Genomic DNA, 17982 nt, shown 5'->3' with positions numbered 1-17982 from the left:
CCCGGGCGGACCCGAACAGGCACGGACTTGGACGAGGATAGGAATGCTTTTATATGAATTATCATTAAATAAGTAAATAGTAACAAACTTTCCATTGTCAGTAATTTTTATATATTTTTAATGTTTATCTGTAATTTACTCAACTTTCGCCGGGGCACGGAGTCGTAGAATACAGTAACGGTAATTGTGTTGGCGCGAAGGGCGCCATGTTGCCACCTGCGAGCGATGAGCTCAGCCCAGTCCATCTTCATCACTGACCGAGAGCAGACGCGCCAGCACCCCGGGGACCTCAACCTTTGTTCATCACTGACCAAGTAATTTCTGTATCGTTAATTCTTTTTAAATCGCTTTCGTTCGTCATCCTCGGGGCAGCTCTCGGTCAGCGGGCTGTTTAATTAATTAATTGTCTCAGTCGAGTTTTTCATCACCGTGTAATAAGTATACTTTGCAGTATGGCCACGTGTGTGGACCATGCCCTCACCTAAACCGATTCGTGCCTCAGGCTTTTTAACCGTGTAATGTGTAACGTGTAACGGGCGTGTAGAGAGACGTGTTAGTGAAATTAAATCTGGAGAATAAATATAAAGTGAGTACTTATTTAATCACGTGGTGAGTGAGTCTAGGAGTGTGGCGTGCCCGACGCCTAGAGCGGGCCAGGTCTGGGTAGCTAGGATAGAAAGGGCTGGTAACTCGTCCCCACTTGGGCTACGTCACGCCCTGAGTGAGAGACTCCGCCGGGTCCACGTGCCCTTCCACGTGGTGGCGCCCATAGTTAACATCTCGAAATCACCGGCAATGCGCGATCAGCCCTCAAATGGCGCCCAAGAACGTGGGGCGAGTTACATCTTCCGCGAAAACCAGACCTGTACGAGCGTGTGAGATAGGCGGTTGTTACGCGGAGCGCGCGGAACTAAAGTTCGCGCCGGAACTATTGTTCGCGCGGAGCGCATAGCGGGACTCTGGCGCGCCAGCCACGTGATCAGCCAAGCGCACGCTTCCAGGAATCCGCGCACAAACAACGGACTCCGAGCGCAGTAAGTAACACAGTGCTGATGTGTTCGTGAGGACTGTTCGTGTGCAGAGTACCACGTGCGTAGACATGTATCCGTATCCGGACGAGTGTATCGGGTGTTACTTTCCCCGCCCGAGTTGGGACTTGCATGGCAGGACCGCCGCCGGATACGAGTGTGGCTACTGTACGGAGTACCGCATACACGGCGTGACGAAATGTGGAGCTAGGTCGTGTCCCGGAGGTAGTAGCGAGGGATACCGCTGCCAGGAATGTGCCGGCCTGTGGCATCGTGGCTGTATCGGCGAACGTGAATGGACCGTACTGCGCAAGTTTTTTACCTTCACGTGCGCACGGTGCACTGCCTACCTAGCCACCCAGGCGCAGTACGAGGCAGAGACGCTGGAAAATCCTCCACGACACGCCTCGACGCTTCCCGAAACGCCGACGCCGCTCACGCCGACGCCGCTCACGCCGACACCGACTCCGATCACGCCGACACCACTCACGCCGAAAAAGACGCCGCTCACGCCGACGCCAACCACGCCGAAAACGACTCCGCTCACGCCGACGCCAACCACGCCGGAAAAGACGCTGCTCGACTCGCCGACGCAGCCCGTGCCAAGGACGCCGCCCGTTGCCGGAACGTCACCGCCGCACCAAGCCGACTCCTCACGCACGACGCCGACCCCAGCACCACGAAGGTACGTCCTGACGTCACCCGCACCGCCACGTGTTACGTTACCGACGCCTACCGCTCTGACAAAGACGCCCGTCGTCCTGACGCCCACGCCCGTCGTCCCGACGCCGACGCCCGCCGTCCCGACGCCCGCCGTGCCGACGCTCATCGACTTGACGTCTCCCGACACAAGTCCGATCCCGCCGCCGCCTGCCACACTGCGTTTCGTCGACCCGACGCCACTTATCCCGACGCCGACGCTCGCCGTCCCGACGCCGACAATTCCGCTTCCGCCACCTCCTGTCCTGGAGCCGCCAACCTCGGCACCTCTCGTCGACCTGACGTCTCCCGACGCTGGTCCAAACGCATCATCGCCAGCAAGACCTCGTTTCGCCGACCTGACGCCACTCATCCCGACTATGATGACGCTTGACTCGCCGAAGCCAACCGAGCGACGCCCGACAACGACCGTCCCACCGCAGTCTGCCACGCCGTCCAGCACCCGCCTCGTGTCGGAGACACCTCCCGACGCCGGAATGACCTCGCCACCGCACCGAACCGCCGTCCCGACGCCACCAAGGTCATTTCCGGCGAAACCCGCATCGTCTCCGCCACACGACTCGCCACGGACGCCACCAGATTCGACGCCGACGCTTCGTGTCACCTTGTCGCCACCACCTGGCTTCGACGTCATCCGGCCGTCGTCACCGCTACCAGAGTGCGCAGTCGCAAACAGGACGCTTTGCGACACGATGTCCAGGGCCATGACGCCGAGACGCCTGAGCGCCGCCCCGCCGCCTGGATTTGCTCCTCTGTGCCCGCCTGGTTTCGAGGCACAGACGGATGAACCGGACCGAAAGAGAAGGACGCGCGCGACGCCGACGCGGACGCCGCCTACAGGCCCACCTGACGCGACGCCAGGAACGACCGAGACGCCACGACGCCCGATTCCGACGCCGAATGCCGCAGTACCGGAACACCGGTCAAGTGCCCTGCCGCCCGAGACGCCACAAAAATGTCGCAAGTTGGCAACATTGGGACGCCGCACCGTGAAGAGTCGCCTGAGCTCCCTACATCCGCCTGTCGCGATGCAGGTCGACGCCACGACGCCGGGACGCCCGACCGTCCCACCACCGAACGTGACCACCACCCGGACTTCGACACCTGTCACCCGTCTGTCACGACGGGCCGCGAAGCGCCCGCCTGTCGGCGAGGCTGAGCCGGGCCGTGCCGAGCGCCGCCCGCGCTTGCTGCCCGCCTGCCACGAGCCGCCTGACCTTGGCCGCCGCCGTCCCTGCCGGCCGGCGCCCTGGCCACCGCCACGCTATCACACGCAGCAGCCGCCGCAGCCGCAGCTGACGCAGATTTGGGGCTCGGGACAACTGGTGGGTCACCACCCACAAGGTTAGTCAGCCAGCGCCCATTCTGTCCGTGTGTATCGTCCTCCATAGTGTAAATATTGCTCAACTGTCATTTTGTAAACATTGCTCGCCGCCATCATGTAAACATTGCTCGCCCTTCCATCGTGTAAACATTGCTTGTCCGTCCGTCATGTCAACATTGCCACCTGCCCGCACAAACATAAACATCAACATTGCCACGTGGGAGTGCGCGACGTAAACAGTACAGGCAACACCCCCCAACCATCTGTCAAACGGCGCTGTCATATCGGCCTACTTTCGGAGGGGGCAATTGACGTCGTCCGGGCCTGCGGCCCCTTTGAGCCCGATACGACACCGCCCAACCACCATCTATATTCAAACCTCCCGCTCGTGCGTGCGTGTGTGCGTGTGTGTCTAGCCCGGCAAGAGGGCGCTTAGCTGCAGTGCGCCGCACCCCTAATTTGCTACGTTTTAATATTATTTGTAAACCCTTTTTGTTTTCATTCGTCTTTGCCCCAGTGTTGTGCAATTTACTTGTGTTTTCTGTAATTTAAATAGGTTACCTTAAATAACTATAGACGTTGCCCGGGCGGACCCGAACAGGCACGGACTTGGACGAGGATAGGAATGCTTTTATATGAATTATCATTAAATAAGTAAATAGTAACAAACTTTCCATTGTCAGTAATTTTTATATATTTTTAATGTTTATCTGTAATTTACTCAACTTTCGCCGGGGCACGGAGTCGTAGAATACAGTAACGGTAATTGTGTTGGCGCGAAGGGCGCCATGTTGCCACCTGCGAGCGATGAGCTCAGCCCAGTCCATCTTCATCACTGACCGAGAGCAGACGCGCCAGCACCCCGGGGACCTCAACCTTTGTTCATCACTGACCAAGTAATTTCTGTATCGTTAATTCTTTTTAAATCGCTTTCGTTCGTCATCCTCGGGGCAGCTCTCGGTCAGCGGGCTGTTTAATTAATTAATTGTCTCAGTCGAGTTTTTCATCACCGTGTAATAAGTATACTTTGCAGTATGGCCACGTGTGTGGACCATGCCCTCACCTAAACCGATTCGTGCCTCAGGCTTTTTAACCGTGTAATGTGTAACGTGTAACGGGCGTGTAGAGAGACGTGTTAGTGAAATTAAATCTGGAGAATAAATATAAAGTGAGTACTTATTTAATCACGTGGTGAGTGAGTCTAGGAGTGTGGCGTGCCTGACGCCTAGAGCGGGCCAGGTCTGGGTAGCTAGGATAGAAAGGGCTGGTAACTCGTCCCCACTTGGGCTACGTCACGCCCTGAGTGAGAGACTCCGCCGGGTCCACGTGCCCTTCCACGTGGTGGCGCCCATAGTTAACATCTCGAAATCACCGGCAATGCGCGATCAGCCCTCAAAACAAACAGAGGTTATTTATATTTTGCATTATGTGATGCATGTAAAATACAGGATGATAATGTTATTCACATTGTTTTTTTTCTTCAAAAAATCACAATATTGATATTTACAGTATCTGTATTGTTATTCATTACAGAGGCACTAAATTTCACTATTTCCTAAACACACCAGAAGATGCAAGGCATGGACTTTTGGCAAATTTCACAGACAATAGCAATGTGAGGTATTTATTGAAAATTAAGTAGAAGGTAAACTTAGGCTATATTGTCCATCCTAGATTTCTCGGGCAGTGTAGCATCTGCAATGGTTGCCGGAAGCAATAACGTGTTTGGAATGCTGGCTCGGTTTTAACATGTGAAAATATTACTTTGTAAACACAGGTGGCTAATGAGTCTGTGTGTGTACTGACAACTGATCAAATATGGATGGAAAATTTTAGTCATGCATTGTGCATGCACACACAACATGCAAGTAATTACCTAAGGCAAGTAAAATTAATAAACAATACATAAGGAGAGCCAACCTCATGTAAATTTTACAATTATTCTATAAAATATTTTCATTTGGATCAGTTTTTTTTTTGTCGTGTATTGTCCAATAAGTTTATGAGCTCTTGTGGATAAGAGCAACTTCAAGTCCCTTGCAGGCCCTACATTCCACTGTTTTAAGCAACCAGTTGCCTCCATGCTTGGTTACATTTCAAAAATTCTCTAAACTGATACATGATGCCCGACATTGCTGGGTTTCACTCTTAACCCAACTTTTTAAATTTCATCTCTCCACACCACCTTAAGCAGCAGAGTTAACTCATTTGAGGACCTTATCTGCTGAAAGTGTAACAACTTTATTTGTTAAAAATAGCTGTTCATGGAGACTTCTATAAGACGAAAGTTATTTTTGCAATTTTATATTATACTTGAAAGTTCTATGTGTGTGTTGAGTGCCTTAATCCTCTAGCCCATACAGTACCAAAATATCAGCCGTATTTTATAACATTGCAGAAACATAACAATGTGCACAATGCGTGCCATAGTGATTGATTACCTGCTTTTCCTACAATTGTCCAAATATGTTCATAACATTCACAGTAAAGTATTGGTTAGTTACATTTTTGGATAGCAATACACACATTAAACAATCCAGTTTTTTGAGAAAAATCTGCCATTGAACATTGATAGCACCATGTGTGTATAAAATTAAATCATTGTGAAAATATTTGTTCACATGATGGTGTGTTCACACACGTAGCATGAGGCCTCACTTCTTGCACTTGTGCATGTTGGTAACTTCCGTGTTTGTGAAGGCCACACAATGGGCTCTAGTTGAAGTGGAACTACACCTATCCCTCTCTTAGAACGACTAATTTGTTCCTAAAAATGCTTGTGTAATTCAAAAGCGCATATTCTGAAGCATTAGTTTCCATAAATATCAAGGCTAATTTATTTAATGTGTTCCAAAATTGTGTAGGAAAATATACTTTACATAATATAATTGCGCTGAATAACACGCAACTATAAATATGTCACACCATTTATCTTTATATACCTCCCATCACACTTTGTATGACAAATACATCGCGTAACGGGAGATACATGGTTATGTACTTTATCGTCAATCGGCTGGCTGACTTGCCCGCCCGGGTGTGACCTTCAACTCATGTCGTGTATCTTTCCAAACCATCCTTTACTGACAGTAAAACCAATGTTACTGTCCGGATAATTATATTTTAATTAAAAAAAATTGAAGTGCTTACGGTGTCTTATCGCATAATCGTCACACAATTTATAATAACATCAAGTTTCAAAAGTATGGGTCCAATTTTTATGCGCAAAAAAAATTCTTGTTAGGTAAAGTTATTCATAAAAACATAACCCATTCATGGAAAGTACGTTTGTTTAAAAAGTATAGTTTAAAAACGCACGCCAAACAATTTAAATTAATAAGTCATGCAACAAAAACCTTTTCAACTTTAAATAGAAAAACAAAATATGTAACCCAAATGCAAACCTGAACTAACGCATAACTCGTCGTAGTACACACCACGGAATAGTGTGGGCTATCAAATGTAGTTAACTCGGCACAAGACAGAGAGTGTGCGTTGCATGCAATCGGAGATATCAATATTAATATTAGACTACGTGTGCGCGCTCTATACGGGAAGCAACATTGCCAAACATGAATGATGCCAACTAGCGCTGGCTACATTTTTATAAACGGTACACCGCGGTGACGCAGACTAACAAATAAAGGTTATAAAATTTAAAAAGTCTTTAAAAGAAAATTGTGCGCACAGTTGACTTGCTTAAAACTAAAGTGCGACCAACATAAGCGTGGCCTTCATGTCAATCTGTGCACCATAATACTTCTAGTTTTGTCTCAAATACTTGAACACGATGCATTATGAACGATCAAGCACGCACAGTTACCGGTAGCTGAATGGGCAGACGTTGCTTTTGTTTGTGTGAATTCCTTGCCACTGGCTAGACTGAGTTCACGGCTCGGTCTGTGGCCATGCGACAAGGGTACAGCACGGCGGCATACGCGCGGATGTAAATTTTTTTTGATCCTTTACACTTAATAGCAGCAATTTAACTTGCCATAGCTGATGTATATACAACAGCCGATAGCATAGATAGACCTATGCGCGCAACTCTTCCCCCCTTGTTTGGCTAACTGTATATCACGGTCAATCTGTTGTTTACAAAAGTTGAAACAGACTTTGTGGCGTCATGCCCGACTTTTTTTTGCCTGTGGAGATATCGCGCTAACTGAAATTTACAGACGTGCTATTCAAGACTGGGGCGGTAAAATTAACTTCGCGCTAAATGAATCTGTGCAATCTGAAGACGTGCCTAGTGAGGGATAGGTGTACTAAAAGTGGAATAAGTAACTAACTATCCTTAGAGCTAATATTTTTTGTTAAATTTAAAAAACACAACACTTAATTACTGAAAAATTGTACTGCATTAACTTCACTATACAATATTTACTTGAGAGATACTAAATAATTTACAGTCCAGTTACTTTCTGACAAAAAAAATTTCTGCCATTTCTTAACCGCATATAAAAATCAATTTATTATCTGTGACCATAAATAGAATAACACTGCAAAATTACAGTTATTTATACTAGCTACTCAAAGTTTGCTATTGCAGTTCTTCTTCTGCAGCAGTTTATTGTTCATGGCATTGTTACATACTTCAGCAACTAATGTGATTGTGAAGGCCAGTAATAAAAGTGTTTGTTATAAATGCAGTCACAGATAATATCCGGGAAAAGAAGTAAACATAACCTGGTTCTTAGCATATCTGCTTCACAAAACTATTTTGCGATACCTGCGATCTTTTATTTTGATTCTTGTTTTTTGTTTCTAGGTTTTTTCAAGAATATATTAAAATTTATGATGATGTCCTGTTTTAAATTTTATACTTTTTTAAGACACGCATTGTTCAATTTTTTGAAGTAGGTATTTTACAGTTACATTTACAAATATATTATAACAAACAAGTGTGTTATTTTCTTTGGATGGAAATGTTCAAACGTCGAGGATGATTGAATGAACCAACGTGAACATTAGAGATGACTAGTGTTGAGATGAGAATGGAATATTGATGGAATGCAAAGTTTGGGTAATGGGAGTATCCTGGGAAAACCCAATGACTCACAGGAACATCTGCAGAGTTACCCAATTGAGAAACATGCAGGTTGGAGAAGTGTGATGAGACCAATCAGCCATCGCAGCTCAGCTATATCTAATCTGTACATAAAAATACAGATTTGCACTGACAAGAAACGAACCATTTATGATGTGTGTACAGTAAAAGTGTATTCAATTTACGTTACATGAAAACATTTACAAAAGAATTCCGTTAGCATGTTCAAGAACACGTTCTGAGACCTGAGGTCATACGTTTCACAGTAATATTTTCTTTTTTTGGACATTTGAATTCATTTGAAATGACTCTTGATAGTATTTTGCAACTTCTTACCTTAACCCAAAACTTTTCCAATTGCATTAATTGGCTATTTACCCACACATGTTTTGGAATGTGCACAGCATCTAACTATTTTTGTTTTCATTGTTGCTGCAGTTTTAAACTACACTGGTGAAGTACATGTGCAGAACAAGAAAACCGCTGTTCAATAAAGAGCTATAATAAAGACTGACGTCGACCAGGCGTACGCCCTCCCTAAGCCCGATGTGCATCGCCTAATTTCCGGGTCCTGCTCCTCCCATGCTTTATCACCCCAACGTTATTCAACCTCCTGCCATTTTTGTGCGCACATTTTGTGCTAGTCCGCCCTGCAAGATGTGCATAGAATCTGTGCCACACACCCCTAAAGATAAGTTACTTAATTAAATCATTATTAATTGGATATTAATTATTTTAATCCCCCAAGTCTGTGTGTTTCCAGGTTATACCATAAGGACAGAGCAGCACCACGCCTAAAACCCTTTCAGAATGAACCCGTACACCGGCAGTTTACATCTGAACTTAAGTAATTAATAATAATACGTAAACAAGTGAATGTTCTTAATGAATAATAATTAATTGTAAATTAGTACTAAGAGAGTGAAGAGTTTTACTACGTTACTTTGTTTCTTCATGTAATTATAAGCGACCTAACAGTAATTCCACTACTTCCGGAAGCCCTGACCTCCTGACTACTCCTCAGTCCCCAGTCTCGTCCACCGCCCGGAGTAGGAAGAAACTCGTGCATCTCGAAGACTTCACCGTTGGTAGTTCTGAATCTTTACCATCTGTGGCTTGTAATTAATATTTAAACCTTTTTCGTTATCTACTTCAGGTGGTAGACTGTTTCACTTAATAATTTAAGTTCTTTACTGAGCATTTCAAATGTACCACAGAATCATAACATCGAGGCCAGGTCAAATGGTTTTCTGATCAGCACCAAACAGGTGAATTGCAGTTGGCATCTTTTACAGTATCAGTACATAAAATCTTTGTAGTTGTTATCATAATGTGTGTAACTCGGCAGAATAAAAACCCTCTTACCAGAAGTGAGAGTACTCTGTACAACCACGTGTGGGACGCCTGAAGAGCCCACTGATGACCTCCGTCTGTAACAGTAACCGCCCTGCTCGCCGCTCAGAGGAGTTGGTAGGAGTCCATTCGTTCATCAAGAGAGAATCTAGTCTGGCACCCACACAGACGACATCACGCCCTGGGAGGGAGTCACACACCGGATCCACGACCAATGTTTCTTCCAACAAATTAAGTAACTTTCCCCTGACAGCCAGAAATTATCTGAATATTAAGTTTCTTTGTAACTATGCTATAAAATTTAGATTAACTATGTACAATTGTAACAAAACCAAACGTCCACAAAAATTTTTTAAATCTAAATTCTTGCTGTTTGTAATCTATTCTAAAATTTATGTGAATCTTAAAAGTGTTAGAATTTAACATATTATAGCATTAAAATATATTCAGCATTTATTGCAATTACCTTTTTTTACATATCTACATTTAATTTTCATACATTAAATAAAAAGGTAAAGTTTAACTCCATATCAAGTCAAAATATTTTATTTAAACATTTTTAAGTAGCTTAATACAATCTTAATGTTTCTAATATTAACTGTATGAAATATCTGCAGTTCTGGACCCAATACATACTTGAACCAATAGCTTGCTACTTCTATATTCATTTAAATTTCAATGCAACATTTCTCTGAAATCAATTACAAAAATTCTTCTTCAAACAATTCACTTACAATGAATAAGCTATATCACCCAATACATACTTGAATCAAGACTTTGTACTTCTATATTCATTAAAATTTCAATGCCACATTTCTCTGAAATCAATTACAAAAATTCTTCTTCAAACAATTAACTTACAATGAATAAGCTCCGTCACTCAAAACATACATGAATCAAGAGCTTGCTTCTTCTATATTCATTTAAATTTCAATGCAACATTTCTCTGGAATCAATTACAAATATTCTGCTTCAAACAATTCACTTACAATGAATAAGCTCTGTAACCCAATACATACTTGAATCAAGAGCTTCCTACTTCTATATTCATTAAAATTTCAATGGCACATTTTTCTGAAATCAATTACAAAATTTCTTCAATTAACTTATAATGAATAACCTCCGTCACTCAAAACATACATGAATCAAGAGCTTGCTACTTCTATATTCATTTAAATTTCAATGCAACATTTCTCTGAAATCAATTACAAAAATTCTTCTTCAAACAATTCACTTACAATGAATAAGCTATATCACCCAATACATACTTGAATCAAGACTTTGTACTTCTATATTCATTAAAATTTCAATGCCACATTTCTCTGAAATCAATTACAAAAATTCTTCTTCAAACAATTAACTTACAATGAATAAGCTCCGTCACTCAAAACATACATGAATCAAGAGCTTGCTTCTTCTATATTCATTTAAATTTCAATGCAACATTTCTCTGGAATCAATTACAAATATTCTGCTTCAAACAATTCACTTACAATGAATAAGCTCTGTAACCCAATACATACTTGAATCAAGAGCTTCCTACTTCTATATTAATTTAAATTTCAATGCAACATTTCTCTGAAATCAATTACAAATATTCTTCTTCAAACAATTCACCTACAATGAATAAGGTCTGTCACCCAATACATACATGAATGAAGAGCTTGCTACTTCTATATTCATTTAAATTTCAATGTAACATTTCTCTGAAATCAATTACAAAATTCTTCTTCAAACGATTCACTTACAATAAATAAATAAGCTCTATCACCCAATTCATACTTGAATCAAGACTTTTTACTTCTATATTCATTTAAATTTCAATGCCACATTTTTCTGAAATCAATTACAAAAATTCTTCTTCAAACAATTCACTTACAATGAATAAGCTCTATCACTCAATACATACTTGAATCAAGACTTTGCTACTTCTATATTCATTAAAATTTCAATGGCACATTTTTCTGAAATCAATTACAAAATTTCTTCAATTAACTTATAATGAATAAGCTCCGTCACTCAAAACATACATGAATCAAGAGCTTGCTACTTCTATATTCATTTAAATTTCAATGCAACATTTTTCTGAAATCAATTACAAAATTTCTTCAATTAACTTATAATGAATAAGCTCCGTCACTCAAAACATACATGAATCAAGAGCTTGCTACTTCTATATTCAATTAAATTCCAATGCAACCTTTGAAATCAATTTTAAAAAAAAATTCGCGTCATACAATTCACTTACAATGAATAAGGTAACGCCCAGCCATTCACATTAAAAAGCTACAAATTACTAATACATGTATGGTAAGTAACAATTAAAATTACCTAACAAGGCAACATATTCAAAGGTTAACATCAGACACTGACCTCCTGGTAAAGGTTCCGGTCAAAGTCGTCATAGTGCTATAAGCTTAACCCATTGATTATTGTCATAGATTATTGCCACAGCTTTAAGAAATGAACAATAGCATGGAAGCTATTAGTTTCAACTCTTGTATAAGCCTAGGCAGACTTTAACTTCAGCATTCAGTTTTTGTACTGCTTACACCAGAAGACTTAGTTATGTTCATTGTTGTAAACACCTGGAAAAAAAAATTAAGTGACAGCAATCGAAACAGCCAAAAGGGTACTAAAATATAGGTAGTTTATGTAAGTAAACTATATTCTATAAAAAAATGATTGAGAAATAAAACTGCCAGGTGGTACTAAAAGTATCACATTCTTAGTTAATTAGTTTACACAAAAATGCACACTTACTTCAGTACTTGTTGGATGGATTCCCACCAAACTGTCAAAATCAGATTTCTTTGCACCCATCTTGATTCCTATGCCATATCCCTGAATTATTTCACCAGCGTTTGGACCCAAATAATGAATTCCAACAACTCTTTCCTGAAACAGTTTACAAAAAAAGTAACTTCTGCAAGATATAATTTTCCAAAGATATTATTTATTAAAAGCTGATAAAGAACTTAAATGTTCTAAATTCCATTTAATAACCATTAATAAACCTTAATATTGTTACAACCTATGTGGGGAGAACTGGGTTCGTAAGGGATAGCCCAATTGAGTTTTAGTACAGTTTTATTAATTACTAATATATACATTAATAATAAATAATTGTAATTAAAAATGTCCAATCACAAATCACTGCCACTTAAAAATGTTTATTCTCAAGTCACTCACTGTCTGTCAAGTTCCGTAGTTGGCAATCCTTAGTAGGCTCAACAGTGGTTTGCCCCTTACCACGCGCCTGTCCACACACACACACACACAATCTAGTCGAACTTCGCGTCGTGCCACTCTTTGAGGAGCAGTGGGGGAGGGGGAGAGAGAAAGAGAGAGAAAGAGAGAGAGAGAGAGAGAGAGAGAGAGAGAGAGAGGGTTAGCAAGACCCTTGTCATCCGGCCAGGCATATGTGGCATGCTTTATGTCAGTGTATGGCACGTGATGCCAGTTGCTGTGCAGGGTTGCCAGCTCCGAACCTGGCATCACAGTTTGGTCTCTCACGTCCGTAACAATGTGTAATTTAGATTATAATTTTAAAAGTAAATTCTTTCTTTTACAAATCATGGTTAACCAAGAAAATGGTTCTTGACATGACTTTTAAACTCCCAAGTCTTATTTATATTTAAAATTATACTTATTAAACCTATTTACAGTAGACTCCTGACTATCTAGGGTAATGATTGGCAATGTTGATGATGTTAGCTTTCTATTATTGACTAGATTTTGCCCATGACTTTGTATGCATGGATGATGAATATAAATAACAATATTTTTTGGAAGAGGGTGATATTGCTGTATTATTTTTTTAAAAGGACCACTCATTTGTATGGAAACAATTGTAACTATACAATTATGTTTCTTGGTGTAAAAATTGGCAGTGAGAGAAACAATTTTCCTGCAAATCTATGGCAGAAAATTTTAAAGTTTGTCCATGTGATTTATTTATTGTCATGGCAAAATATAACTTTATGCAAAATTTTAGTCTCTTAAAATCAAAAGGGAGATCGCTAGGTATTGAAGGAATTTGTGGCACAAACACTCTCTCACCTTGAGCACATATGGTCAAAATAATGGCTTCTATTTAATTTTTAAGAAACATTTTAACATGTAACCAAGTGTTATTACAGAGTTTTGGTGGCCTGCAGAAGCATTATCAGTGCAACTTTTCTCAGAATATACCTATGGTATGGAAGACCCAATGAATTGAGTGGATTCAAAAACTCAACCAAATAGTTCACAGCATCATCCGCATTACACACTGTGTCTATTTAGTTGTAGACTATTTCTTCTTCATCAAATAACTTCAGCAAAATGTCAATTGATAAACGTGGCGAACCACACACATCAAGAATAATTGAATCTGGCAATTCTTCATAATAACAACCAAACTGCAAAATTAAAAATGTGCCACTCCGTTCTGATAACTAACACAGGTAACCTATTTTAAATTACACTTTATACATTTTTGAACATGCCTTTTGTAACTAATGTATCTCCAAGGTTACTATTATATTTTTCCCTTTCAAATCACATTTAGGCCTTGTTACTCATAAGTAAAATGCAACGTTAATATAAATATTATTACATTAAAGTTTTTGTGGCTAAAACTAATAAAAAAACCCAAGCCCACTTTTCTGAAAAATATTAATTACAAATACAAAACATTTTCTTCCATTTCCTAACTTTTTTGAATCATTCCCTAAGAGGGCAATGTGATACTTTAAATAGTTTACCATTTTAACAAGTGATTAAGTTTGGTTAAATACATTTTAAATTGTGCAGACTGTGGTTAGGTTAGCTTTATTAAAAAATACTGTTAAAGCATTTCAATTTCATTGGTTAGGTTAGCTACATTAAAAATACTAGTATAAATAATAAGACCATTTGGTTATGTTAAGTTGGCTACATTTTAAGTTGGTAATTCTAAGCCAACCAGTGAAATTACATTATACTGTATTTCAATGTAGCAAACCTAACCAATCTGACCACTCTCACAAGATCACAGATTTGTAACTTAAACATTTATAAAAATATTAAACTACTAGTTAACTACTTGAAGTATCGTTAAGTGTATGATCGAAAAACAAGTTATGAAAAAAGGATTTTGGAATTTATTATGTTTTTCCAGAAAAGTGGCTCTCCGCCAGAAAAAGTTTTAATTTCATTGATTATTTTACCAGGGTTCCCACAGAAATATGAAAGTCAATTTCCCTGACTTTCACTGACCACTTCTTACAAAATTCCCTGACCATAATGAACATGCTTATACCAACACTTTATCTAATGTACTCTTTTTTACAGCCTCCACCATCCCCATAGCTGCACATCACGCTCCTGTTTAACAATATATATATATATTTTAATTTTTTATTATAAATTTTTGAACTCAAATAAATTAGAAATGTTGGTATAAGCATTTTAAAAATTGAGATTATTGAACGAGAATACAAACTAAAAAATAACATTATCATGATAACAGTACCATAAAATTTAAATAAACATATGACAAGTATAATATTACCAAGTGATACAATTTACAAATCTTTCCCAGAACAAAAACCTATTTGAATTAAAAACAAAAATATTGCATTTGCCAATGGTTAACCATCATATGCTGCTTCAGTCCAGTATCTTTTTGTGTAACAAATTAATCTGTGCTGAAATGGTTTCTTCTTCATGCTGTTTTTCTAACCTTAAAATCTTTCTTCTTTCTTCTAGTTTCTTTATTTCATTTTGGAGTTGCCGCTTTTGTATGGTTCCACCTTCTTCTTTCTTGTTTCGATTTGCATTGTCTAGATGCTCACTATACCGTCTTCGAGAATTTCTGACATAAGACAACATCTTTTGTGTTAGCGGGACCTTGTGTATGGTCTCGTAATATTTTATGCCATCATAAACTTTTCTTTGAGCTATGAGACTTTCTTCCTGTAGATTTTCAACCAACAAGCTTTTGTTGATCGAAAAACCACTCTCAACTGTTGCATTGCCATGTGAAAATATAAGGCACAATTTCACAACTTCCCACAGTTCTTGGTATTCAAGTAAAATTGAAGAATAAAATTCATCTAAGCACTGAGAAGACTCTACATTATTTTCTTCTAGGAATTCACAAAACTTTTTCTGAAGACCACACTGTGCTTCATCACAAATGCCAGAGTACTGAGTCTTTGCTCTTTGTGCAACAGTTTCCGTTATTCTATTATGTGAATACAGAACATCTAAGAGGATATCAAATCTAATTTTTCCTTGCTCTGGCTGTTTATGAATAATTTTTGGGTCCAATGAGGACAACCCCTGAACTACTGGATATTTTAAGGGACTCCGTTCAAGTATCTTCTCTGTCATTCTTGTTAGTATTTTTTGGCAATCTTTCTTGAATTCAAGAACTTCGCGATCAGTTGAAACCACCTCTCTAAGAAGTTTCTTAGTCTGAAATCCCAGATCAATGTTTTTGAGTTCACGTAAATTCTCCGCACAGTGTAAATCAACAGCAAGAAGTTTCTTGACTGTAGCAGGCATCTTGTTTGACTTGACAAATCGTTGCATCAAAGTTTCAATCAAGTTTTTCAAGTCTGAGGACAAGTATGGAGCGAGTGGACTTGCTGTTTGATATTTCTTCAGGAAAGGTTCACAGTCATTTGATAATGACTTGAAAAAAGAAAGTTTACACTTCATGAACTTGTCTTTGGATTGGTCTCTAACATTGAGTAATGTCTTGGTTTTAACAGCCTTTGTGTTTTCGATAAATTTCTTAACATCATCAAACAGAAGTAAAGCTCTTTCTAAACATGGAACATTCTCCAACCACCTAGTAGTACAGTACTTTCGAGGAAACTCTTTTCTTCCAGTGACAGAAGTGAAATCTGCAGGCCTCGCAGGTGATTCATTAAAGATAAAATAGATATCGCGCAGAAAAGTAGGGACATCCCAACCAACAGAATTCAGTCCTGTTCTTATTGCACCATTTACAACATGGAGACCACAAACACCAGTGTTTACAAGAATCTTGCCATCTGGTTCCGATTCTTCTCCTATCTTCTCATCAAGTTTCTTAAGGAAACTCAAGTTTACGTTGGGCCCATCCATTGAAATACTCAAGATTTTGTTTAGTGACATAGGTTGAATGCCAGATGTAAAACTGTGGAGAAGGTTTTCTGCTGAGGCATGTCCTAGGAATACACTATTATAGTACTGTGTACAAACCTTATTTCGATTGACATCAAAATATCTTACGAACAAGTCCATTTGTCCTCTCTGAACTATTTTATTTATAGATTCATCAAAGGAAACAACATAATCTTTGCATTCACTTAAACGTTCCTTCAACAGCTGATCAAAATATGGTGCAAGTCCATGATTAATAACATAAGAACATTTAGTTTCACCCATTGAGAATTTTGAGGCAATCCCACTGTCTGGGAACATTAAACGAAATATTTCACCTAAATCTGCGGTTGAATGCAATGACATATTTTGGGTATTCACAACTTTCAAAGCCCATAAAACCTCGGCTCTTAAAACATCATCTTTCAAGCAGAACGAGTCTACTGACACCGAACAAGCAGGTATGGATACAGTTTTAATTTCAAATATAGAAGACTGAGGGTCACTACTGTCCAACTTAGTACACTCTTCTGAAATGTCTGTAGTTTTACTTCCAACACTTGTATCTGTGTTCGCTACATTTGAGGAGGATGATATATTCACTTCACGACTACAAAAAAAAGGTCTTCACTGGTGTCTGGGAATTCACACATTTTGTTAAGTTCGTGTGCTTCTTTCCTTTAGCATGTGAGATCACAGCTTGACGACCCATGTTACCCAATTCAAAGGACTTCTTACAAGCTCTGCAGTAAGCATGAAAAATATCTGGACCTTTACATAACCATCCCACAAACTCAGGACTCTGCTTAGAGTCAAGCCATAGTTCATTAAAGACTGTTCTTTTTGAGGTCATGTTACACTATTTATAAAAGCTCACTGGATACTGAAAAAAATGGAAAAGAAACAATTAGTAACCCTGAAGTAAATAAGATAAAGTTTTTACACATTATCTTCAGTCAACCTGGAAAAAAAGTTATTAAACACAACACACATACACAAAATTGCTGCCCATTAAGAATGCCATTAATTATAAATTATATTCCAAGATAAAAAAAAGAAGAAAGAGAATAGAAAAACTAAAAGCTGAACAAAGAAAGAAGCCTCCACAGCATAAAAGAAGTGAAAGCTGTGGAGGGGCAGTTTAACGTCATACCCAGGACATATTCACTGACTTTCTGCTATCTCAGCACAATTTTCCCTGACTCACCGGGTTCCAAAACATATTTCCCTGACTTTCCCTGACCAATTTTATTTTCACTGACTTTCAATGACTTTCCCTGACTTTCCAGGTCTGTGGGAACCCTGTTTACCCATATTTATTTAGATTTTTTTTTTTTATCTTAGGTACTACAACCACTCTGATCAACCATTATTCTGGTGAGGATGGG

General features: G+C 39.9%; 1 protein-coding gene across 1 annotated transcript in view; it reads right to left on the bottom strand.

Moving 5' to 3' along the window:
* Nucleotides 1-10005: 10005 nt before the first annotated feature.
* LOC134529526 (thioredoxin reductase 1, cytoplasmic-like) overlaps nucleotides 10006-17982 on the bottom strand; it is a 59281-nt gene continuing 51304 nt past the window's right edge. The window contains exons 11-12 of the mRNA XM_063363713.1: nucleotides 12239-12373; nucleotides 10006-12063 (exon numbers count right to left, since the gene is read on the bottom strand). Of these exons, the coding sequence (XP_063219783.1) occupies nucleotides 12001-12063; nucleotides 12239-12373 (198 nt within the window). The 3' untranslated portion in view covers nucleotides 10006-12000. The remainder of the gene's footprint in view (nucleotides 12064-12238; nucleotides 12374-17982) is intronic.

This window comes from Bacillus rossius, chromosome 2 (genome assembly GCF_032445375.1).
Source record: "Bacillus rossius redtenbacheri isolate Brsri chromosome 2, Brsri_v3, whole genome shotgun sequence".
Classification (NCBI taxonomy): Eukaryota; Metazoa; Arthropoda; class Insecta; order Phasmatodea; family Bacillidae; genus Bacillus; species Bacillus rossius.
Note: the sequence above shows the minus strand (reverse complement) of the source record. Positions and strands in the feature narration are given on the sequence as shown.